The sequence below is a fragment of the Bombus pascuorum genome, chromosome 12 (assembly GCF_905332965.1).
Source record: "Bombus pascuorum chromosome 12, iyBomPasc1.1, whole genome shotgun sequence".
Lineage (NCBI taxonomy): Eukaryota > Metazoa > Arthropoda > Insecta > Hymenoptera > Apidae > Bombus > Bombus pascuorum.
Genome location: NC_083499.1, coordinates 5523759 through 5551498, shown reverse-complemented (window position 1 = coordinate 5551498; position 27740 = coordinate 5523759). Strand labels below are relative to the sequence as shown.

Here is a 27740-nt window from a genome sequence, read left to right as displayed (position 1 = left end):
ATCGAATTAAATAATTCTCAGAGTGCAAAAAGTTAATATAGCTTTAATTAATTTTTTCTGGTATTTGTAATGAAAATCGAGTAACGATAAAAGTGACACAATTGTATCGTAAATATTTCTCAATATATTTATTTCTCGATTTGTTTGTAACGGGACTACACGATAATAATAACATACACATTAATCTTAAAGCTTTAAATCTTCGAAGCATCTTATCGCTCTACATATTCAGACGATAATCAAATACCGGATATTGTCAACAATCACAGAGACTTTTATTTGACTTTTGTCGTGCGCATTTCCTGCTATTTAAGGAGAACGCACAAGACGATTTCGCATAAAAATTAATACACTCGTGGGAGGAGGAAACAAATGGAAACGCGTTGCGAGCTTAAAATTTAATTACAAAATGAGAGGGGCCAACGAATAATAAATACGACGTTCGAAGATGCGAAATTAAAAAAAGAATGGAAGACTATAATATCGTTGGTCGATCGATCAAGGACGAATCATATTCCAAACTCGATTCATTTTTACTTTATTCTCCTTTTCTCGTCTAAAAAATTAATACGACAAAAATTCATCGATCGATTCTTAGGAGGTAAATAGAAATATATCCCGAGAAAAAGAGAGCAAGAAAAGAATAAAACGAACCAGTCAGTCATTCAATAACTGTTAACTTGCTTAACTCATTATCGACTAATGTTAGGTTAACGCAATACGACTCTTAGAACTCTCTTGGTTAATTTATATTATCGAATTCTTTTAACATTGTAACTATGAAAAGAAAATCTAAAGGTTTGATTTATTTTTTCTTTTCGCATTTAGAGTCTACGATTTTGTAAAGATTGAAGAAATTGATTAATGATAAATTATTTTGTTTTGGTAACCTATCGAAAAGGTACGTTCTAAACAATTTTTGCCTGTACATATAATGGGTACTTTATTCTAATTTTCAAGTTATACACAAAGGTATATTTCGTACCATATATATCTTGTGAACCTGTCGAATCTGTTATCTCCCCGTGAATTTTAACGTCGCATTTTTTATCTTCATAGTAACGTATAAACAATGGGATGAAATAATAAAAGCTTCAGTTACTGAATTCCAAGTAAGTAGCGTTAAGTTATTTAAGTGGCGGTGATGATATAAATCAGCAATTAAAATTCAGTAACGTTAGAAAAAAGAGAAAATTTCAATTTACCCTCGAAAAGTACGATGTGCATTCCATTAGAAATTTTGTCAAATTCCATTTGTTACAAGCGTGCTCGGTTACCATGAGAGGCATTTACCGATAACGATGCAACTACATGGACAAAGTTTTAATTTGGACACGCACACGCATATGCACGTAATAATCGAAGAGTGCTTGTACACAACACTATAAGTGGCAAAATTGAATAGCAAAAGAAAATTTCGATTTTTACTGGAAAATGTTCCAATCAAAATGTACCAACTGAGAATACTACAGTATAGTAGCTAAGTGCAATTATCCTTTCTAAGTAGTTAACAATAACGTTAGAAGATGGTGTTACAACGTTGCCTCTATAGAAAAAAATATAAACGCCAATAGACGTTAGTTAAGTGATTTATGACTTTTGTCTATGTCATCTACTTAAACAAATGGAACATTGAGTTTTATCTACTACTAAGAGGTGGCACATACGTGCTTTTCTACAGATACACTTTGGACTACATTTGGACTACATTTGTGCGTAAGTTCACTTTCAGTGTTTAAACAAGCACTTTTCAATTACAATGTCTAATATACAATCTTAATGTACTTTGTAATGTTAATGTACAATTTTGTATAAAATATAGAAATAAAGTACATATATGATATCAAAGGAGCTTTTGTGTATAACTCGAAAACTGGAGCAGAACACCTGTTATATGTATAGGGAAAAGTTGTTCAGAACGATCACCTTGATAACATATTTCAAGCTCGCCGAAATTAGTGAGGTGATAGCTTTTCGATAGCTTCACATTTTTCTTCAATCATGGAAATTTTGTCCATGTCTCTAACTCGAATAGTGACTTTGTAAAGTATCTGATATTTTAACAGTTTTTTCTACCTTGACAAAGCAACGCGTAAATCATACACGTTTTTCAGTGATGTTGCATTTACATAACCTTTATGCGTTATTTTACCGTTTCGACGTTAATGAGTTAATAAAACATCCACTCGGATATACGAAAGTATATACGTTGTATAGTTTTCGTTTCAATAAAAAAGTTAGTCGTTGCTGATGCAGCAAAATTAATTAAACGAGATCGTAATAAAACCTTCCACGCATCTTACATATTTCTTCGGCAGCAAGCTTCCAGTTTCGATATTCCTATTTCTCTATAGAAATAAAAGCACGTATTCACGAATGACCTATCTTAATCAAAAAAAGCTCGCTTTACTAAAAACCATTCGAAACTCTTCATTATCGATTATCGGTACATCTGTTTAGCAGACTATTTAACAATCAAACTCGACACGTGTTAACATTTAATATTGTCTTTAAATTACATCGAGATATGGTAACTATCGTTACAATCTTAAACACGTTAACTGCTACGATGGTCATCAGTGATCCATGTTACCAAATTTTTTTAAATGATTCAAATAAATAGATTATTATGACTGACAAATTTTCAATGTGAGTGACTTACATAATAATTGTCAGAGAAAACTGCGCAAATACAATATAATAGTTTATAAGAATTAAACGTTGCTATGCAGTATTTTGTGATCTGTTGCGGCTTCCGGTGTACAAAATTCATTTGTACAAAAACACGTGGCAGTCAACGCGTTAATATTGTTCAATAATATCGTACTATAAAAGATACGTTTGAAACAGCTTTGCACAGAGACGTACACGACTTCGAATAAAATACACACGTGAAATATACACATCGATTTGACAAAATATATACATATATCCATACACGTGTGCCTCTACATCTGTAAATCTTCGAATTGTTCATTCGTTTTGTGATTTCGATTCTTTGAAGAATTCGTGACAATTAATTGACAAACAGCTCCGGAAACTTTTGTTCCTGAGAGATAGATTTTTCATCGTGGTTAATGCATCTTTGCAAGTGAAGAAAATAGAACAAGTCGTTCTTCCTGTTTTTTCTTCTTTTTTTTTTTTTTTAATGTAAAAAATCTAAGAACGCAAGCGAAAGTAAACGGTGTGCAATTTTACTTTGAATATTTCTCTGCGGTCGGAATGTTATAAAAATAGAAGAAAGCTATATCTCTATCGATCTGAAATCCTTGTTTCTCTTACTGATAGATTTATTGTCGATCTTTTTCGTTTCTACGCAACTGGCCCCGCGACTTTAGGACACACGATAATATCCTATAAAAAATAGTACACAAGTAGTACACAAGTAGTACACACATCGGTGATCTACGACAATTACCACTACAGTGTTTCACAATGTCTCTCTTAATACTCGTTTTGTACGCGTAGCTACGATTATTGTCGTTTGTTCTGTTAGAGGAAATATTCGAAACGGCGAAATGCTTTATACTAGATCTAGCTCTATATAATAACGACAACATCGATTCTCTGTAATCTAAAATAGAATCCGAAGTCTAATGACATTTCAACGCTCCCTAAATCACTTTCAACTAGGAGAAAAATTGATTTTCAGGTATCTGTTAGCTTGTCCAAATTGACCTTCGCGCGATAATTAATTTTTCCTCGATAATTTCGGGCAAGCTTAATCGGGGCTTGAGGCGACCACCTCGTAAATCGAGTTTCTGTGCTAGTGGAGCGATCTGCTCCTTCGATGGGTCGCATATTTCGCGCCGTTTCTGGGTCATTGAATTATCGAAAATTCTTATTAAACCGGATAGACCGTAAAAACCACTCGATCCTATTGAAATCATCTTCCATGTCATTTGGTCTTCCACTCGGGTCTACTATAGAACTAAATTGATAGAATCATTTACAGTAAATTTCTAGATACGAGTACAGTAAGTTTTAAAAGACAAATTTGCAAATTTTGAAAGACTTTTTCCACAAATATGTAACATTCGTTATCTCATTTGCGTTTCAAAAATACTCCTTCCATCGATATCTTCTGCATTGCTTCGGTTTTATCGCGAATGAGCATCCTAAGTATGATTACTGAAGATCAAACAACTCCACGAACGCTTATTAACATCTGTACGATACACTCTGCATAAGTTACGTCGATCGAGGAAATATAATTTGGTAAATTTGTACGCCACAAAGATCAATATTTAGAGATCTACTCTACGTATTTGATTAAAACATTTACACGAGTAACAAGAATATGTAGATTTTACTCATCGCTCGGATGCACAGCATCTCGATAATATTTCTGGAATGATCTATTCGCTACAAGTATCATTATTATCGATACTATTCCTTCCGTTCCTCCTCGACTTTCACGAAAATACTATCTTCAACGACTTATTGCTGTTTCAGCGAGTACTAGCTTTCATTCGGAACGGCAATCGTAATAACGCTAAATTCTCTCGTCGTAATTCGCATCGTTTGAGGTCTGAGCTATACATTGTCTGCCATAAGTATTATGATATGTTCTAATATTTAGTGCAAATTCGCTGCTTCTATTTTCTTGCTACTCCCCTATAAGTCTGTTATTTCGTTCGCATCACACAATCTACAGTATTAAATAAAATAAAATTTGTTAGACTTTTACAATAATAATACTTATGGCCAACAGAGCCATAGAAAACACTGAATGGCATTAATACTGATGGTACTACAAGTAAAAGAAGAAAGGATCTTCGGCGAAAGTTTTTGGAATCATCAAACGACACGAATAGCGAGATGAGAGTGTCTGACCCTTAAAACTACGTGAAAACTGGCTCTGTAGCTTGCTCTACATTCGATTTTCCTTCGCTTAAAACGCAACAGAGGAATTCCACACGTTACCTACACTCAATAGGTTCACTCCACAATACTGAAGAGTCGCCACAGTACAAAGAAGAAGAAACATTAGGAAAGAAACTATGTCTGAGCATAGGCCATTGATTCTCTAAGCTCGAATAGTCAACGATATCACGATTAATCTCATTCGTAAATCTATTCTGATCTCTTCAGCTACCAGGCTACGTGAAATATTCCAGTACGATTTCAGATCATGAACCATGCCCAACGTTATTGTTTACTTATGTAGACTACCGTTGTTATTACTTTAATCCTCTTCTACCTCGTTTGTTCGCTTAAAATGATATTTGGATATATTTATTTCTTCTTAATGGTGATCTATATGATCAAGATTTGAAGATACATCAGTATCCTGTCATCTTGTATGTCTGAAGTCTTTTTAAACATTCTGGTGAAGTTACTTGCAACTTGTGAATTAAAGAAATACCGTGCATGTAGAAGAAAGAAATAATAATAACAACAACAAGAAACGTGAGCTGTGAGGACCTATCTTATCTAATATTTTAACAAAATCAACCATTTCTGATCAGCCTTTGATAATTCATCTGTCTCATCCGCTTTAAAAATAATCATCCTTTAACGCGGAAGCTCTACTTTCGCAATATCATCGATCACAAAGAAGACTAGTCGATCGTTCCTCCGGCTTTCTGTCAATTAACCTTCGATCACGAAAGATCAACGCTTAAAACTTGGCCTTCTGCCTTCGAAGATCGTTGGGAATGATGATGGTGAGGAACGTGCCGAGGGCCAACGTGCCACAAAGAAAGATGTTCGCCCAGAAGTCGCCCCACTCGTTCAAGCAATAACCGTAGAAAATCGTGAAGACAATACCAAACACTTGACACACTGCGTTTAATAAACCAGTGGAGGTTCCCTCCGGTTCCGGGTATGTTAACTCTGCAGCGAACTCGAATCCCACGGGAAGGTAACCGGTCATGAAGAATCTAGAAAATTTGGAAAATAAATATAGAATTTTAAAATTTTTTCTCTTTTTTTTTTTTAATAAAATTCTTATTTAGAAACATTTTTAAAGAATTCTGTTCAATCGTTGGGGGTTATTGGAAATTGTTCATTTGGATAGGGGAATTTCAATGGGAATAAAATGACTTACTGTTAATATTGTATGTTAGATTAAATAAATGCATACATCAGAATGCTTCAGTAAAAGTAAAACTAAAAATACCTCAGCTACAGTCGCATAAGACTGCTATATTAAAATTCATAGAAGTGATTTCTAAAATTAAATAATATTTCCAAATATCAGAGGGGTAGTAGCTTTGCACTTACCCTAACATTCCAGCTGTTATGTAAATAACATATATTTCACTGGTGTCTAGCGTGAACGTGAATATAATCATGCCAAAGAATGAGAGAAGATACACACCCAATGTTGTCTCTCTGCAAATAGATTTTAAATTGAAATTCAGGCCACCTGTTAAGCACGCTCCTTCGTTCCATGTATTTGTCAGATTTACTCACTTAAATTTGTGCGTTTTATCGAGTACAATGCCACACACCACAGAGCCCAACATTCCGGCGCACACGATGGTCAAGCCGATTCTTCCAGCGTCTTGTTCATGATTCTAAATATTTGTGAATAGACAATACCGATGTACTAAATAACTTTGAAATTCCATAACAATGATATATGTCCTTCGATGTAATTAAAAGATATGAACAATTAGAGCGGAAAATAAATAAAAATACAACGATAATATTAATGGTAAAATTTGCCTTTTAATTAAACAAAATATGAGAATCAAAGGAAGTAATAAATAAAGGAAAGAAGTGAAAAGACTCACAGGGAAATATTGAAGAACTATGTGATTGAGGAGTGTGCTGATAGCGTAAAACACACCCACGTTGATGCCATAACTGAGCAACAATAACAAGTAACCCGTGTTTGTGACTAGTTTCTTCACAGAAACGAAGAAGCTTCCCGTGGATTCAGCCTCCCTTTGCACAGCTTGCGCTGGACTCGGAGGAATCGGTGGTTCAGACTTGAAAACTGAAAGAAAAATTTTATCGTTATTTTTATCCACACCATGAGCAATCTCGTTTAGCTGTGAAACATCGTTTCGAGGAATTTTCAATCTTAAGTTTATGGTTATTACACGCACATAGAAGTATAAGAACCAGAATAGTAGTGGTAAAAGCAGCGACGATATAAAACATCACGTGCAGTCCTCGGCCAATTACGTTGAGATCTTCGCTGTTTTGCACCAGCATCGGTGGAAAGAGAAAACCGATTGCTATACCCAACTGAAAATAACGGAACGATTATTCCAATTTCCTATAAATAATAAAAGTATACGTGAAAGTCAGCTTCCTTTTAAAAATAAAAATGGAAATTATCAAACATGGAAAATGATAGAAATTTTCCAAATGAAAAAGGAGAATGTTATTTATAGTGGCATGTTTGGTAGGGAAGTTTTGTAATGAAATTGCTGACGTGTGGAGAGATGCTCGACGCCCATTGTTGTTATTCCAAGGAAGTGACAGATCATTATTCTTTTCAGCTCATCACGACCGATTCCGACGAGAGTTCCGCTCTCGAAAGCTTGCGAGAACCGTGGCGAACTTGTACGGGCGGTGATACGTCATAAATAGCAAGGTCAACGATCATTTATATCAATTTTACGATAGCCATCGCATATTCTTCGTTAATACCATACGGCAAATAGGAATTTCTAATAAAAATTTTATCGCGTGCTCCATTTCGTAGAGGACAAGCGGAATATTCCATTTCTTAGTTGGAAAATAGATTAATTTTTAATTATCGACATATTCTATCGTATTCTATATATTTTATACTTGATAAGACGAAAGACAATCATTTGGCATAAAATACAAATATATAATTTATATTTTTAGGCGATGTACGCTTTTTACTTTTGCGTCGTCAAGCGAAGCAATGGAATCTGAATGGAAATTCCATTCTGAATACTATAACCATGAATACTGTATTTTCGATATTTCGCATAGTATTTTGCATATAAATCTCTTTTTCACCTACCCATTAACATTCACAAGCTGTATTACTCTTCAACTTTAAATTTCCCAACTAACTCAATACCTCCAATAACTCAAATAGAAAACAGAAATTGGGAAAAACATCGCAGATAAAATATAAATCTTTCAAGCAGAAAGAAGTTTAAATAATCTTTGTCCACACGAAGGCATGCAGTTCGTAACAAAGTAATCTCGTCGACAATGCACCTTGAACAGATTATCTCCCCGGGAAAGGGGTGTGTAACTTGTTGCGATGTGGTCGTTCTTTAATTCGCTGGATGGGGTCCAGGATCCCCTTATGCCGCCACGAAATGAAACGTGGGTGCACGGTTCGACTCTGTTTCCCATCTAATCACTGCTTAACTCTTCAACGAGCCGTCCCTCCAAATAGAGTTCTACCACACAGGTATTGTACACTCGAGCTCCATTTATCGCCACCATTATTTAATAACTACCACGGAGTCCTACAGATCCACTTACTGATGACTCCATTTATGGAAATCATGTGCATTTGATACGCATTTCTGTTACCACGGTCAATCGATTAAAGTGAAGGAATCATCGTCGTAAATTGATGGACGCTGACTTTTGAGACGGTAATTGAGACAATAGATTGATATGATAATGTGGAATGCCTTTCTCAGCATAGCGCTTTGAAAGAGTACATAGATGAAGTAGAATGTAAAACGACGTTCGGAACGACCATGTTAATAGAGTGCACTAATTAATTGGTGAAGGGTAGTTCACTCGCCTGTTCGTATAATTGGCTGTTAATTTTCGAACGAGTAATTCTAATTGGTTTACGTATTCCAGAATTGAGTTGTGGGGAATAGACATGATGAAAGCGAACTCGTTTCGTAAGAGGTATCACGTTTGAGCTACCTTGAAAAGGATGTGCAAGATCAAAGATTGTGGAATTAAACACTTTAACAAGTTGAAATGTTTCGCGTTAGAGATTTTAGTAAATTATTCAACTTTATTAAATTGTTAATAAATTACTCCGGACGTACTTTTTCTTCTTAGAAAATTTCTTAAATTTTAATTTTTAATACGTATAAATTCTTGTTTCGATATTCCTAGAACTTTTTTAAAAGATTGACATTTTTCATCTATCGAAATGGAAGCAAAATTAGGCCAGAAATATTGAAAGACCGTAGAAGGTTGGCTCGGAATAATTTTGAAATATCTTCCAAAAGGAACGTGTAAAAACATTCATCTTCTCTGTAAAAGGTGATTCTTCGGTCTGCTACTATCAATATCCATCGTATCCATTCGATTTTAATTTTGCGAAGCATGCAGCCGATACAAAGCTAGCTGAAAATTTTTCGATCCGACAGTGACTGACCTGATTTCCAAAAACGCCGATGCTGCACGCGCTGCTGACCTGGTCCGGACCGAACCAAACAGCTGCCAAACGTGCTGGCACCGACAGCACGAACGCTTGACTCACAGCGACGAATGTTTGACCGATGAAAGTAATCCAGAACCGATCTGGACTCACACTGAACACTTTTATCCAGGAACCGAGCGTGGTTCCGATCGCTCCTGCCAAGGCTGCGAACCTGAGTCCCTGAAATCAGCGATTCATTTTATTTATTTTCTGTAAAAAAAAGAGAAAAATATTACAAAGTGAATAATTAAACGAAAGACTTTTTTTAGAATTTTATTCGAACGTGGAAGAATTCTTTTTATGAAGTTATTTACCACGAGGAAAATTAACGCTAGGAAGAGAGATATTATTAGTAAAGTTAAGAGAAGAAAATATATTCTTTAAAGAAATGTAAATTTTCCAAAATATTATTGGAACAGAGGAATTTTGTAAAATAAATTTATCTGTTTTAGAGAAAATTGATATAAGATTATTGACCTTCGAGTGGAAAAATTGTGTAGATTTAATTTGTTGTGTATTTAAAGTGCATGTTCGTACGAGAATTTTAATACACTTCGCTGTTCATATTTTTGATAAAGGGTTATTTTGTTACTGCAAATAATTTTTAATTTCAGACATCTGTAGGTAAATAATCAAATCTGTCGTTTCGTACGAAGATATCATCGACATTATGATCATCAAAGATCATAAAGCGAGGTGAGAACAATTATCAATTCAAATTACTACGTTTGTTTTACCGAAATGGTAAATACGATATTTTTCTTGTATTTCGAAATCTTTCGACTTAACAAACTCAACCTGTTTAATCGAATTATCTTCCTCCGCACATAAATTTACAGTCTACTCCTGATCCACTAATCCTCAAAGCATATAATCAAATTCCCTTATAAATGATGTCAATGCTTTACGCTTCGAAAGAGCTAACATCCCAAAAGACTTAAAGAAAGAAAGGAAAAAAAACAAAGAGATAGATAATCATTTTCAGAATCAGATTACAGTCCAATTAAAGTATAATACGCACATTAAATACATAATAATTGAAAGAGGCGTTAAGAAAAAAAAATCGAATGCAACTTTTTCGTATTTTTGTACGTTCTTCGATCATTTTTTCTTTCATTTCTTTGTCAGCAACTTTCGAAATGCAACGAGAACGAAAAATCCAATTTTTATATAAATATAAAGATATTCTCCGAGATATCGCTCTCGATAACGAAGCAGATTAGATTAAACTTCCGATCGAGTTAAATTAACTGATTTGAAATATTTCAGTTACGATAAACTCGGTTCACGCATAGATAAACGCGATTTAAGAATATCAATTTTTCCACACGATTTTGTAAATAAAACGGGCGAAGTTGATCAAACATAACTTTGGTGATCGCACTTACGAATCTGTCGAGCAGATAACTCGCTGGAAAGATGAACGGAATGTAAGTTATCATGTAGATCATGCTAGTCATGTCAACTGAAAAACTGGACACGTTGTAATAGACCATTATAATGTTCGCGATGATGCTGTATTGGATCCACTGCATCGCGTTGCTGGCGCTGTACAGCACGAAGATCATTAGAATAGCCCATCGTCGTTTGTACACCGTTGTTTCAATAACCTGCGAAAAGATTGTTTTTTAAATTAGAAACCTTTTCTGATGCTAAAATTGTCAAATTTACACTCTTATGTAAATTCTTGGATCATTTTAATACTAATTATTTTGTTCCCGGAATTTCTAGAACTTTAGTTCTCAAATATTTACAATACTGTAATTTAAATCCTCTTATAGCTGAAATCGTTTAAATCATACATTTTCACTATACTATAATTTAACTTTTTAATTGTACTATAATCTAAATTTCTTTACATCTAGAATCCTTTGAACTGTCAAATAGCTAGAGTATCTTGGTCCAGTTTTCTTCTTGCAATTTATTAAACTTAAGTTGTTCTCAAATATCTAAATAAAATACTGTAATTTAAATCCTGTTATAGCTGAAATCGTTTAAATCTACATTTCCACTATACTATAATTTAACTTTTTAATTGTACTATAATCTAAATTTCTTTACACCTAGAATCCTTTGAACTGTCAAATAGCTAGAGTATCTTGGACCAATTTTCTTCCTGGAATGTATTAAACTTAAGTTGTTCTCAAGTATCTAAATAAAATACTGTGATTTAAATCCTGTTATAGCTGAAATCGTTTAAATCTACATTTCCACTATACTATAATTTAACTTTTTAATTGTACAATAATTTAAATTTCTTTACACCTAGAATTCTTTGAACTGTCAAATACCTAGAGTATCTTGGACCAATTTTCTTTCTGGAATTCTTAACTTCTTGGAATTTAAGTTGTTCTCAAGTATGTAAATAAAATACTGTAATTTAAATCCTGTTATAGCTAAAATCGTTTAAATCTACATTTTCACTATACTATAATTTAACTTTTTAATTGTACAATAATTTAAATTTCTTTACACCTAGAATTCTTTGAACTGTCAAATACCTAGAGTATCTTGGTCCAGTTTTCTTCCTGGAACTTTTAACTTCCTGGAACTTAAGTTATTCTCAAGTATCTAAATGAAATACATAGTGTGACTTAAGTTTCTTTGCACTTATGATTAGCCATTGAAATTAGGTTCTCTAATACTTACGTTACCTTCATCGCAAGTTTCTTTGCATCTAGAATTCTCACATCTAATTTTTCCCAAATTTAAATTTCCTCCATCGAAGTTTCCCAAATCTAAATGTCTTTAAACATAATCTTTTAAAACAAATCCCCTTCTCTGAACATAATTCCTTGCTTATCTTTCCCAGTATTTTTTAAGTATCTTCGTCAAAGAAACATTCGATTTTCATAAAGAGAAAGAAAAATAATTTAAAAATAGAATAGCGGAGGCTCGTTGCTTGTAATAAAATTTATTAACACACTGTACAAGATACTAAATACAAGTTTCCGCTAGATCAGCCAAAGTTTAGAAGCAGCTCTCGTTTCACAGAGAATGTAGTCACCTGAGACGGTTGAACGCCAGTCTCAATAGCCTTTACATAGTCCGCCGAGCTTTTCATTTTTGTATCCTGTTCTTGTTCCATAATCCAGCGAACCTTCTACCAATTTTTCCAAATCGATTCTACTACACTTCCTCGAGTTACTATCCTTTAATTTCCGCGATTCACTTCCCCTTCACTTCCTCGATCTTCTTGTATTTACTTCGCAACTATTTTCTCAAGTGCCCTTCTGTCTTTCATCGAGTTTGCTCTCTGAAAAAGATCGACAAACAAGCATTGAAACTTTTATTCGAGACACAACAAGAAAATCGTCGAGAAAGAGAAAAATTGTAAAAATTGCAAGAAAATTAAGTGCGTTAGAATTTCTAAGATAATTCTGTTTTCGTAAAACAGGTGGAAAATTCACCAGTTTCGTGATGTCGTTAAAAAATACGATTATAACGAATCAAGAAACACATTCCGACGAATTATGATGAAAAATTCCAACGAATGATTCTTCATTCACTATAATCATAATCCATCGTAAGTCTAATTATGGAAAATTTAATGATTCCGCGCGGTTTAAAGTAACAATTAGTGGCTAACACGCCCTTCGGGATTTAACAGGAAACTCGAATAATGAATTCGAACGTAGATGTTGGAAAAATGTATATGAAGATCTCTTGCAGAGTCCTTGACCAAAAGTGTTCTTCCTTCACTTCTCCTTTCTAATAACAAGATTTTTCTGTTACGTATTGTAACTTGAAAATTATGATATATTCAAGATTTGAAGAATTATGATACGAATAGATAGATATACGATACTATAGATACGATAGAATCACACGATCGTCTTGGACAAAAAAGTGCATGAATTTGAAAAATGTGGTCGTGAACCATGATTGAAGGAGTTTTGAAGCATCTGTAATTCATAGCGAGTGATATGAACCGGTTCTTACAATAACAATGACAAACAAGACGTACGTTCAATGAACAAACACTGAATTATTTATAAGGATCGTCCTTCAATTTCCAATGTGAGTTCGTCTTCTGATGAGTAATTAACAAGCAGAATAAAATTATCAGTCATATTACTCCGCATTTGAGTCTCCTGAGTTGTAGGAATTGTGTATTCAACGATTGTTAGCGAAATTCTGGGTCACTCGCGACTCGTTTGTGATACACCTTTTATCGATAAACCGTTGGTAAACTTTTCCGTATCGAAGTGTCCCTGAATTTAGCTTCTCCGCAGAAGAATCTTTGCTGAGATTTCCAACTTTACTATTATTTAAAAATACTCTGAACCCGAAGTTGTTGAGTATGTAAAAAATTCTGAAAGTTAAACTTACGAATATTTTAAGAGCTCGAAGATTAAAAAATTGTCGAATTTATTCTCGCATCTGAGTTCTCAGAAGCCTAAATTCCCGGGTACCTGAGAATTCTAAAAACAAATACTGCAGAATTTAAATTTTCGAACACCTAAACTTAAATTCTCAAACACATACTAAGTCTCCAAAATTTTTTTCTGGAATATTAAAAAATTTGAAATTCTGATCTTCCATATGCTTAACACTTTACTGACCGCTAGCTGTTCAACAGCATATGCACGTCCGACCGGCAGCTCAGGCGCAGATTCTCCCTGGCGCCGGCTCTGTTTCGGTTTGGACTCTCCAATACCATTCTTTTCGATCATCGCGAACATTAAGTTTTTCAAATTGGTATAAAACTGTGGGAGCTTACAAAGCAACGCAATTGACGCAACTGAGCAAGGTACCTTAGTACTAAATAACAAATTACTACTCAATTAATGAGAAAAATTGTCGGTAATATAAAGCCGATTAATAGGCTGTCGATCGGTAAGCATCGGCGACAAAAACTGATTAATCGGCTATCGGTCGGTAAAGTGTTAACATCGTCGCAATAAGACTGACAAGTCTTCGACTTTTCGTCTACTCCTCATGTTCGAGTTCGCGTGTACCGAGCTTCTCTCAAACCTCAGTTCACCATCCAAAAATCATTCCAATCTAACTTATGCATCTGACAACTGTGGAACCTGAATTGATTTACAAACTTTCTGCAGCCTTAGCTCTCTCGACGGATTTCCTCCATCCCGATTTCTCTTGCGTTTAAGTTCCTGCAGATCGCGATACAATAATCTCAGCTACGACGACGCTGGAATTTCCATAGAATTCGACACAAAGGGATATAGAAATTCATCTCGTCTATAAAAGAGGGTGACGGTTGCACGGGGTCAACGATGATGGAGCCATATTTCTACGATGAAAACCCTGATTTAGCCAAGGAGGATCGGGTCACATGGCCCTCAAACACGGAACGTATAACTTGGTAGCTCGACCTCGCGCTCATTATCGTGCAAAAGATCGTTCTCGTCCCATTTATTGTAATTAAGCTAGCTGGAAATCCGACACACAACGTACGTAAGCGTTCGTAATACACTGGCTCAAGAAAATATTTAAATATTATTTACATAGAAGTATAAATACATTATAGGTGTCTTTATATAGACGTTATAGTTTGTGAAATTTCGTTGATATGTAATGGGATACGATTGTTGTGATTATGTTGATGGAATTTGAAACTGATTTGAAAATCATACCTGATATCTACCAACTGTCAACGTATATTATAGGAAATTAGTATGCAGTGTGAATACACAAAAGTATTTTACGGGTTAAGTAAAACATTTTGGAACTCCATTAGCATTGCAATGAGACACGGCTGCTATGATTATATTGATTTTGAAATTAATCGAAACACGTATACAGAAATTATTACTTACTATACAGAAGATACTTACAGCAAACAGATGTTCAATAAAAAGATTATATTAGTATTAGTCGGAATATTCAGACTTATTAATAGAATAATATTGAAATATGTATAATTTTATGTGCTAGACTAGATTGACCGCGTAGTGGTAACACACTTGTGTGAGTATGAGTGTGTGGAAGTATGTCTGTGCACGTCGTCTAGAAAAATGGATGAATGTACTGCTCCGTTGGCAGTGTGGTATGGAAGATGGTGAGACAAAGAGAGTGTTGAGACGCGTGCAAATGTATATCGACGAAGATCCTGGAAATCGTTTATTAAGTAAATCTAAAACTATTTTAATATGAATTCTAAGTGTTTCGGCAATTAAGATCCACAATTATTAACAAATAGATAATTGAGTATTTAAATATTTTTATCATCTGCGCGAAATATATACTTTGCACTAAATACCTTTTATTTTCAGATTTCTTTCAAAGTTTATCGATATAATCATCGTAGTTGTTTCATAATAGCGCCAATGAAATTTCAAACTGTTTCGTATAAGAAACGTAATATATTCAAAAAATGGTTAACTCTATAGAATTATATCAATCTGCCTATATCATTATTTTTTCTTTTTTTTTTTTTTCGTGTTAGTAGAGTATAAGGTTTCGCAAGGTCTCCTTGCGAAGTAGATAAGGATAATTCTTATAAAAGCTGTTTAAGAAATCTGGTCGGATAAAGATTCAGATAGGAATAATTTTAAAAGTAGAGATTTATCAGCATCTATCGATTGATAAAATATTGTAAGCTACATAGCAGGTATTTCAGATCGGAGACATAAAATTTAACTTACGAAAATTCCGGGAAATTAACTATAATTGTCGTGATTATTGCTCGTTAGAATCTCTGCTTCTAAGATGAATCTTTGTTTCGTAAAACCAGTTGAAAATTCACAAGGCTCGGTATACGGAAAAATTTGTGAATAAATTCTCACGTGGAATCGTTCCTTCGAGCACGAGCTGTTTTAAATTATGAATGCAGTATTTCCGGTTGAAAGATAGAAAAAACGACTATCATCTGGCTGATAATTGATAAAAATAGAACATTGACGAATACGAACGAACCTCGTTACGTATGACACAAGTGTTAATCGGAGAACAAACAAACAATGTAAATCAACATAATTATCATCTTGAATATGTATGAAACGGAAAAAAAAATATCGCGAAAAGAACCTTCGCCTTTGAAGGATATGTTTCCCAAAATAAATGAAAAACCACGGATTGAACCGATATATCCAATGTTTAGACAACTGTTCGCGGAATATAAATCGTAATATTAAAAGCTCGATATATTTTTGTTTCTTTCACATTCTTCAAACTCTAATAATTTAATTAGTAAAAGGTGACAAATGTATTGACGTTTAAAGAAAGCCAATAGATACACGATGCTTTTAATGCAACGAGTAACTCGACGACCGTTTCATAGGAAGTGGATCGAAGGTCGTTCGAGGACTCAACGCGAGTTTCGTCCGGAATACTAGGTTTTAAGGTCAAGGATCACAGGAACTAGAGGAACCATCTAACGTGCCTGCCTCTACCATAGCGACATCGCTAGCCGAATTGCAAATTTCAATTTGAATTTACGATGAAACCCCATCAACACTTCGACAAATACGATTATTCGAACAAGTTCCAAACCGTATCAATTTTCAGGTTGAGATAATGGCTTGATGAATCATTAATTTACAGAGGAATTTAACAGCGTTGCATACGAAATGAAACGATCGTGCGACGAATGTTCGAATGATCAATGAACGAATCACGAAATGGTTGCAGCAAAGATATAGAGAAATTAAGCAACCTCCTTTTAAATGAGATATCGAAGCTTTAAAGCAGATATCGTGGAATATTTATCGGGACTCGAGTAATTTAGATTGTGCATTTGTTTTTTAAATTATGCCACGGGTGCCACTAATTGGTCGTCGAGCGAATTGATCTTTTAATATTTACTTTACTTTCTTTCTTCGTTTGGAAATTTTATGACGGGTGTTTTATTTACTTTCTTCATTAGAGAATTTGACCAAGGACAGAGAAAGCAGCATTGTGTCGTAGATTTTTCCTTCTTTTATCGCGATCTCTTTGTGTCGCTTGAAACAATTGAAGGATTGTGGTCTGAAAGCTTGTCGCGATACGCAAGATAAACGGCCGGAGAAAGTTCGATATTTGTTTTTTGAGATTGGAATAATTGGTCATAAATAGAAATCTCTATAATTTAGCATTAAATTCATTTTTTATTCGTCGAATTTCTACGCACTGTTTTATTCAATTCATAATTGACATGTACTACACAGTAGTTATAAAAAGTATTTGTTTTCCACATTTCAATGCAATAATATATATACATACATAGATCTATGTAAATCTTACAAAAAGTACAACAACGTGCAAATGCTTTTTTTGTAACCATATTATTTATATCAGAGATTAGATTTTCTCTTCGTGTCGCGTAGCTATCGCGAATTAAAAATTCTATTATTCTTAGTTAACCTTTGGTTATAATCAGACTGAAACGTAATTACGTTCAACAGCGCGGTTGGCGCACCTTTAGTCACAATCGATGCACATTACCTTACAGAACGTACCATTCAAGTGCGACTTTAACGTCAATTACAATAATTTATTTAATATATCCTTCATTTGCTTCGAAGCATTTTTCCTTTCGCCGAAACAAGAAGTTTCAACTATCGGGAAGTAAAATATCATACAAAATTGAACTTACCTGAACGATGAAACGCGATGACCTCGTGGATCCGCCGATCGATGAAGAAGAAAGACACCTGTCTCTCGAGATTAGGTCTTCAGCGTATCACATAAAGTTACGTTAGCGTGTTTTCACCAATTTTCACTGAATTTCAGTCACGATCGATCCGCGACTAGTTTCAATTCGCGAATGCAAGACGCAAAAACGCACGGTCGAGTCCACGTGGATCCCGCGAATGTTCTGTGCCGGTCACAGAACTACGTCAATGTATCGTTAAGCCACGCGTATACGTAGCTTTTTCGTGATTAATCACCGGCATATATCAAACGACAATCGAATCTCGAGCAAAAGAATTCATTCAAAAAATGATCGAAGAGCTAATAAAAAAGATTACATAAAATTAATTTTCTGTTAGCGAAGAGAGAGAAAGAGAGAGGATTGCTCGATGTAATGGATCGCAGGAATGATTTCTCAGAATTTAATTGTTCCTGATTAATATTTTTCAGAGTCACTTTCCTTTCGATTAATTTTCTTTCCAGAATTAGTTTCTATCCAATTAATTTAACCAATTTTCCACGGAATTGATTTTGCTCGTAAAATCAAGTCAAATAAAATATATTTTGGCAATTATTTATTTCGATTAAATTATGCTTCTCCGCACAATTTTCCGTATGGAAAAGCGAGTGTATACAGCTGCAAAATTTACCCTCTTTCTCTCTCTAACTTTCTCTCTGTTGTGTATTATCGATCAGCCGCTGGGCTACAGGTTACTCGATGTACGTTAACAGGTTCGTTGATTTCTTTTCGTGCGGTTTATATAAAAAAATAAAGAAAACGTTGCAGAAAGGAATAGAAGCGTTTGCGCTGTTTTGTGCAGTCAGGCGAGCTCGTCTGTCATGGCTAGTCGCAGCCGATGCAACATCCGAGTCCACGGAGCGCTGGACATTAACTAAATCCGATAGATTCGCCGCGGCTCGCACCACCTACACGTCCTTCGTTTGATAGCGGCCTCGCGCGCATCGACGGAACACGGCTCGATCCATTGCTTCTGCGCGAGATTTTCGAGCCCGCGATCACCCGTGCCGCGATAAGGGACGTGTCATCCTTGTCATTTTTTCGTTAGTTGTGCGGCGCCTTGCGCGATTTCGGAGATCTAAAAGATTTGACGAATCGATCAGCTGGAGGTAACATTGATATATATCGTATTAGGCTGTTTGGATTGAAGCAAATTAGAGATACATAGGAGATTTCCTTTTTCCTTTTGTTTTTAGTCTTAGTGATGCTTTATAGAATTCTCTTTATACCCTCTACATTTTCATGAAAATTTAAAATATTCATTTGAAGATTTCTAGTTTCGTTTCTAGTTTCAGGAGAGAAGAGCAATTTTCATATGGACGAGAACAAAGGTCATAGGATACACTGAAGATGTACAAGAAGAAGTCCTCTTTCCTGTTTTTCTTTGGCAGATATTTAAGGAGATTCAGGAGAATATTTCAGAACAGAAATATTGTACAATGTTTTACTTACACAAACATTTGTCAATTTTATGGCTTGACACGTGAACGTATTATTTGATTAGCGTATTATACCAGAATCAGCTTCTTTCCCTCTTTTTAGCTCTCAGGAAAATATTACAATGTTTTGGATGACTTCGAATGGTTGGTATTAGATACGAATATAATGGGTTTAGGTAAAAGCATGGGAAGAAAGTACAAATTTTTCTTTTGGCAGTTTCTGAAACAAAACATGATAGGTCGTGTTGTTCTAGCGATACTATAAACACGTCTTGTGATTTGAGATTTCTCGTTTTCAACTTTTAATCTATCAAATGATAAGAAAAAAAATTAGTCTGTACATATAGAATTTTAATCTAATTTGAAATCGTGATACTTTTCGATCGTGATGATAATCGATGTCCTTAATTGTTTTATTATTTAGATAATCTACGAATCTTTTCTTAATCAGTTAATTAACACAAATAATTAAATAATTAAATCGATGTTTTTGGAAAAATCAATGCTGCACATCAATGACGTTGTTAAATCAATTCAGTAATAGAAAGGCCGATTTTTTGAAATGATTATCTTCGAATTAGAGTAGCCTAATAATCCCTAATGCTGATACATTTTTGTAAAACTTCGCGATAGCTTCGACATTGAACCACGTTACACATTAACAATAACATTACCGTAAGTAGGAAACAATTCATTTGTAAAGATAATGCTGCCGAACGATAACAACGTGAAGCATACGAGCAGCGAATTATCGCATATTTAATGAATCTTTTAACAATGAAACTCAATGGACAAATCATCTGGAATAACACAACGAATTATCTACACTTGAATTTTGCCACAACTCTGCGTGAAATCTCATGCAAAAATAGAAATATCTCTATCTTGCTAATGTTAATTCAAAACACGTTCGAGCTTCGGTTTCTATTCGGTTTAATCAACAGACAAAAATTACTTATTTTGTAAAATAACTTTATAAAAATTAACGCTGCAAATGATAACATATTGTTACATAAATTTCAAGAACAATGTGTCGAAGCCTTCCGATCTAGTCTGTCTGATCAAACACCTGATCGTTCTACTTCCTAAAAACGATTCTGTCAACACTTGTCAGCTGCAAAATACATTGTCATAAAAAATTAATACTTCAAAAGAAAAATTATTTTATAAATATCCGGAACACGTATCAAAACGTTTCAATCTTGTCTGTCTGATCAAACACATAGTCACTTTACTTCATGAAAACAGTTCTAATTAAGAAGCCATCAGGTGTGAAAATACATTGTCGCTGAAAATATGAATACTTTAAATAACGGACAATATATAAACATTGAGAATATACAGAGAAACGTTCTAACTACGCTTGTCTGACCAAACACATAATCATTCTACTTTGTGACAATAGAACAGAGAAAGAGACGAAAAATGTAGAATAATCATATCGATGTCAATATGATACAAATATAGTGGATACTATAAACAATGCAAATGTTTATGTAATACAGTTTCTTTGTGCGAAAACTCGTTTGATCAAAGAAAGTATAAATCATAGAATCGGTTGGTTAAACCATTGGATGACATGCAGGGCATGGCTGTTTATCGTGATCTTTATCGGTATAAGACTTTGTTAACAAAAAACAACGAGCAACAGTTGCAGTATACAATGCGATATGAATTCACTAATTGCCCGGTTCGTGCTCGCAGCGTGATAGTAAACCGAGTAAACAGGATCTTCCAAGAATACCGCTGCCTAAGCCCCGCAAATCCGATTTTACTGTCAGTGAATACAGTCGATCACGTATCAACGAGCGGATATGTAGCAATCGCGCCTAACCGAAAGTAAACCGTGAAAATTCTTTGACTTTTAATCAAACTTCCACGAAAATGTAATATAATATATACCTTCTACGCTCGATTTACATATACAAAATATTATTTTGCGAAGCGATAAACGTATCCGGTTTTAACAAAATTAGATTGAAGTTTTATTGCCATATGTTTCCTTTATAAAAATATCAGAAGAAATATTTTTTCGTTTTATTGATAATTAATAAAAATACATTTCTCTCAGAGTATTAAAAAAAAAAAATGCAATCTTGGAAAGAATGTGAGATATATAAAATTTTTCTAATGATATTCTTAAAAGAAATATCACTTTTCCTTCATTTACAATTTAAATTAATAATTTGAAGCGAAAAAATTACAAAATGAAATAGATGGGCAATCATCTGATTGTAAGTATACTAGTCACGTTTGGGTTAATCTAATTATCTATTGTAACTTATTTAATCTAATTTCCAAAAAGGAAATATGTTTCCTGTATTTATCGTCGTTAATTATTTATAAGCCAAATATCTATTAGGATAATCGATCTAGGAAGATCTATTTTAATTAATTTCGAGAGTTATTTCTGAGTAATCGTATTGTTTCAAGAATCACAGCCGATCAGATGATCTTAACGCGATTTTCCACGAAACAATCCTCTTCACTTATCGTTATCCTCGACCACTCGCCAGTGACGAATGTTTCATTGTTGCTTGTTTTTTTGTATCGTAGATAAAAATTATATCATCGATGAGATAAAAAAACCAAAAGAAAGGAAAAGAAAGAGATGAGAAATAGTCAAGTACGTGCTAGAAACCTGGATAAATTCGCCTCGACACAAAAAGCATCTCTCTGGTAAACAAGAGATTCGATTTTCAATTAAGATAAATCGAGATAATACACAATGAGACCAATATTTTAAAACAAACCAATTTCTCTACCCTTACGTCGATTGTTTCGTATTGAAATTATTTTGAAAATACTTTTTTATCTTTCAAATGAGAGTCACGTTGTCGAAACACGTTCGGTTCGACTTGTCTCTCACAATTGACGCAATATGTTCAAACAATTATTATTGTGCCACTGTTACTGGATTCCACTCGGCCTTGTTAAACTCGTATCCAGACGACCAAAGTGGCTACGTGATAAGGCGCGTCATTGATAAAACATTTTAGTGACGATCAAAACTTGTATCTTCATTATCTCATGCGCGCGGCGTATTACACGACATAAATTATGTTACCTGATGTTGAGCTATTCTTCTTCGGTTATGCAATGTTTCTCTTTCTGCACCTAAGAATTGTATATGTATAGGATGTATGTGCATGTATGCAAAAGATGAACAAGGAAAAATTCGTTTGATCAATCGATGTTTGATATTGTTAAAGGAAACTTCGATATCGGAACTTCTTAATTACCTGCGGTTCTTTGTATTTTGTTTTCAGCTAAGTAATTGGAGAATTAGGATAGACAGTATTATCTATATAGTGTTTTGAGTATCAGGATGTTTTATGATGTTTTTGTTGTGGTTATATTTTGGAGATTTTTTTTTTTTTCACTACTCGTGAACGGAAGATTTTCTTTTTCCTTGATACAAAATCGATTAAATAATAGTTGATAGATAAGATAAATTTCTTATCTGTGCAATGTCCACCACGATGTTTCGTGATATTTTTGTTATGGTTCTTGTATTTTGGAGATACCTTCTTCCAGATAACTTTCTTCGACGGAAGATTATTCTTCGCTTTCGAATGTTATCGAATTGTAGATGGATTAAAGGAAATGTTAATAGAAATAGTTAAGGCAGATTTCTTATTTGCGTAGTATCACAAATTTTTGCAATAATTATATTTTAAGAGTATTTCCTTGTTATTCCATTCTTCGTGGCAGAAGAATAAAGGAAAGTGAAAGAATAGAAAAAAATATAATTAATTACAACAATGAAATAAAAATGCTCTGATTCTATGGTAGGCGCAACTTTGAGAAACAAAAGATTAAAATCTTAATATATATTAATTGTATGATTCTATTTAATTGAAGATTATCAAGGAATTGGGACAACATTCATAATGTCTGAAGTAATATCGGCACATCGCAGTAATAGAAAAGTTTCTTTCCAAGGATTCCACGAAGTGCATAGTATACAATATGTGTACAGTATATAGTCTATGTCCACGTCGTTGCTGATAAAAGTTACGAACAGTAGGAAAGTCGCACGAGCAAGACTATCTCAATGAGGCGCTTATCTAATCGAACAAAAAAGTAATGAAAATAAAAAGAATTCATACCTGAGGAGATGGCGTTCGATGAGAATGCTGATTAGGGTGCAGAAGACCGGTCGATTCTTCTGGAACATCTTTTTCAATTTCGTTCATCGTTTTGGATTTCTTCGTCATCGAATGCACACGTTCGATTTTCATCAACGAACTCCTGCTTTATGCTTTTTTGCAACTGTCGAATTTTCTTCACTAAAAAGCTTCAAGCTTTCGTAGGCAAAATAACGAAATGTAGCAAAGGAATGGACCTGATTTATGGCACCCTCGAGCGTCTTCGCTTCCGTTTCTTAGAACCAAGATCGACCAAGGCCAGACGATCGTTCCGAGCGTAGGAATCTCCACGTTTTCTTACAATTTGGTAATTTTTTAAACGTGAAACTACTAAAGATTCGAGTAAAGATAAGGTTAATAGAACTGGAGTTAATAGAAAAGCTTGAAGCGTGCGTTTTAATAAATTTTAAGAAAAGTTTCTGACACCGTGGATACTTTAACGAAGCAGGATCACGAAAGTTCGCGAGCTTTAGTCGTCGGAACGTGCGGTCTCGTCGTTCGACAGGCAGCGATTGATTATAACCGAAGATCCATGACGATTGTGCGAAGCCGCGCCTGTTAGGAAAGCAGAGCCGAACTGGAATATTAATTTTCCTAGCAGAAACGTGTTTACAATGTCTGAAACGGGTGCAGGCTTGTCGACTGATACGAGTTTCACATTATTTGATTAGTGTGGTGAACTGTGACGTTGAGTCGGGGCGTTGACGAATTCTCTTATATTGGCAACATTTATCGAACTATGATTCCACTGCTAATTAACGCAGCTGCTATTAAGTCAAGCTATATTGTCTCAGCGAAGAGAAGAAACGTTTAACAAACGTTAATTAAAACGCCAAGTCTTGAGAATAATTAAAAGTTTCTAATAGGAAATTGAAATCGTTGCTTAACTTTTTGTAACTTACTATTAAAATACCATTTGTATTCATGTAATAATTCATTCATTGTTAAAACACCATATAACTTGCTGTTAAATCTTATATATTATATAGCATATGCTTATACTTTTTCTATTTTATTTTATTTATTGTCATTTCGTTCGATTCGTTCCTTTCACATTTCATTTCATTTTTCTTCCTTTTCGCCGATTCCAACCTCGTTTCCACTTCTTTTTTCCATTTATTTTCTATTTCAACTTCTTCTCTGATCCTAACTTCCACCAACCTTAACCTTTTATTTTCCTTTTCCATTTTCCATTTTCGCTTTTTCCATTTTGTCTTCAAATATTTAACCGTAATATTCAACGTAATATTTCCTTCTTATTCCTCTCTTTTATCTTTTAGTACCTTGATTCCGAATGGCTTGGTAAATCTTTCCTTGCGTATTTATTATATCTACTGAATTATCTTGTTTACAATATTGTTAGAGGAATTGTAGAAATTATATTGCTACAGAGTGGCTTGTTTGTAACAATTATTAAATCATGATTTTTAGATCAATGAAAAGTAAAAGAGCTGTAGCAGATTGCTTTCCTTATTTTTCACTAGTCAAACAATATTTTTTATTAATATTGATTTATCAAAAGGACTTGTAGTTAAGAATCGATAAGATTATCTATCGCATAGATAGAATAGAAACGTAATTTTTTGATATCAACGACTTCTTCTTTCTACTAAGAAACGAAAGATTTTATATTGAAATCAACACTTTCGATTCAAGGGATTGAATACGCTGTTAAAACACGAATGTTTATTGAGTCGATGATTGAATTCGAACGTGTTTAATATGATAATGAGATCGCATACAGAGGTTCATCCTTCCTATTGATTGCCTTTAAATCTCTTAACCTTTGCCTGAAGTAGCCACCAGAGCTTTCATTGTATTGCGCATGATAATATTTGTCTTTGTATTTTAGTGATTTCTGCACTTTAGATTTCCCACGTAGGCGGAGTAAACTATTACAGGGCACAAATCATTTTACCACAGAACAAGTTTGCAGTAGAAGAAAAATAATCGAGTTGCGTCATAGCAGAATGAGCTTGTTGTTATTCAACTCTTGACTTTGAAAATGTCAAAGAACTCTCTCTTGATAATAAAAATCTCCACACTTGATAAGTCGATTCTCTTTGCAAAAATAATACCTATTTATCTATTTTGTCCATCTTAATCCTTTTTTTAATTTTTAAAGAATTCTAAGAATTACCATAACTATAAAAAAATTCCAGGTTACTTATTAACATGTCTATTTTATTATCCAATAGATTCTTGTGTTAATTGCTAAAAATTTTCAATTGAAACGTGAGGAAACAATAGAAAAGTGAAATGTCACTTGTGCCTAAGTTGTCTTACGTGTACGTAGGAATAAATTAAGGATAAATTGCATGAATAGCAAAGAATACGATTGGAAGAATTATGAAAATGAAGTTGGAAGAATAGTAGAGTTCTGTTGGATTTAGTCGCCTGGTTGAAGTAGAAAAGTCCTATTCGACACAGTTTACCGACGGCGTTAGACGCGCCTAAGTTATAGGCAACCACGTATACGAGGTACGAATTCTATTAGCCTATTGGTAGGTGCACGAAGCGTCACCAAACAGAACGTCTGTTTTATCACTAGGAACGATAAAAAAAATTCTGCAATTCCGAATTTCTCCTACAGAGATCTCCAGATTTTCGAAATTTCTTCGCCACTAATCAAAATTACTAACATATCTTTAGCTAACAATTAAAATTATCGCAATGGAAATTATACATATAAAATTATATTTACGTTACTAATAGAAGCACTATACGTCCATTTTTAAACGAAAGAAATAGAACTAATAACTGTTATAAGGACGTTTTTTTTAGTAATAGTGCATAAATAAACTAATATCGTAGAAAAGTAAAATATAACAAAGTAATAAGCGTATTGAAATAATACATAAAATGATCTTCCGCAAATTATGTAACTTGCAAGCCGCATGACATCACAGGAAGATAATCGAATCAAACACGAAGTCTCCATAGAAAAGTGAAATGAAAAATTACGAGCGAGTTTGATCATATTTCACTCTCAATGCTGTGTACTTTGTTAGGCGAATGATTTTCACTTTGTTTGCAGGCGACATGGACCGAGACAATACCGACTTAACGACTTAGATAAAAGTTACATAATAACCGCGTAGCTTTTTCTTCGGTCGTTTTCTCAGGAAATATTTCCCGCTATTTCAAGCGCCGTTATGATTCTTACGTTAATTGATTCGCCTCGAATCTGTGAAAGAGAAAACGACCAACTACCAACTAATTTATGAAGATTATTAAATCAATCTTTCATCCGTTTCTATTAAAAGATCTTGAAAAATTAATCTTCTATAGACGTAACTCAAATATTTCAAAAGATAGAAGCCATCAAAGAGTTTACATAAGAATATGATTTAGAAAAAAAGTGTATTGTCATAATCTTTGTTATTTTTCTTTGTCTTTAAACATATTAGCTATTGTACGAATGATAGAATAACTTGTTCCAGGTTTCATTTTTTTTCGTTGAAAAAAAAATCTATAAGTAATTCCAAAGTTCGACTAGAAGTACAAGGTTAAAACTGGAACGAATTGCAAATATCGACGTTTACATAGAAAATGCAGCTATTCCATTGGACAGCTGCATCCTAGAGGAAGCAAAGTGTCGACATGGAATAACGCGTTAACGTGGTACGCAACGATGCTGAGAAGGTGCACGTGTATCTACACGCGGGGACTTTAGCTCTGCTTCAGTTCAATCTTATCGTGCGGCCCGCTCACATCTCCTGGATGCATACCAGTTACCGATCTAATAACGGTATCATCGGCCCGCTTTTAAAATTTCCAGCGTGAAAAGTGCGTGAAAGTGCCGACATCCCACGGCGGATATTCAAAATTCCCCTTAGTTCGAGAAACTCGATCTTTGAAAGTCTTTGTTCGTTTGAAAAGAATCTTCAAACGTGACATGCTGTTTATTAATCTCTAACAACGGTAACGTAACAGAGGCTAATTTAAGGAACCGAGTTAAATATTTAGACGAATATGAAAAAACAAATAAATTGCGATAATCGAACTTCGTTTGAAAAGAATCTTCAAACGCGACACCTTGTCTGTTGATTTCTGAAAACAGCGATGAGACGGACGTTTACTTGAGAAATATTTACAAGAATAATCAAACTGCTCGTTTGAAGAGATTTAAAAAAAAATTATATAAACTAATTGAAAAAAGAAGAGTAAAGACGGTAGATGAGGAAAAGATTTATTCAAGGAACTGAATA

At 34.1% G+C, this 27740-nt stretch overlaps 1 protein-coding gene across 3 annotated transcripts; it reads right to left on the bottom strand.

Moving 5' to 3' along the window:
* Positions 1-101: 101 nt before the first annotated feature.
* Positions 102-23641, bottom strand: LOC132912800 (uncharacterized MFS-type transporter C09D4.1-like). Of its 3 annotated transcripts, XM_060970559.1 has the most exons (10): positions 18571-18847; positions 17883-18241; positions 12351-12599; positions 10732-10953; positions 9299-9523; positions 7062-7203; positions 6744-6949; positions 6421-6524; positions 6229-6339; positions 102-5885 (listed from the first exon to the last, which is right to left on the bottom strand). In XM_060970559.1, the coding sequence occupies exons 3-10, from the start codon at positions 12429-12431 to the stop codon at positions 5624-5626; spliced, it is 1353 nt and encodes a 450-aa protein (XP_060826542.1). In that variant the 5' UTR covers positions 12432-12599; positions 17883-18241; positions 18571-18847; the 3' UTR covers positions 102-5623. The 3 variants fall into 3 exon arrangements, with proteins under 3 accessions (XP_060826542.1, XP_060826541.1, XP_060826540.1); XM_060970558.1 differs by having other exon boundaries at positions 17883-18847; XM_060970557.1 differs by lacking the exons at positions 12351-12599; positions 17883-18241; positions 18571-18847 and adding an exon at positions 23491-23641.
* Positions 23642-27740: the final 4099 nt, after the last annotated feature.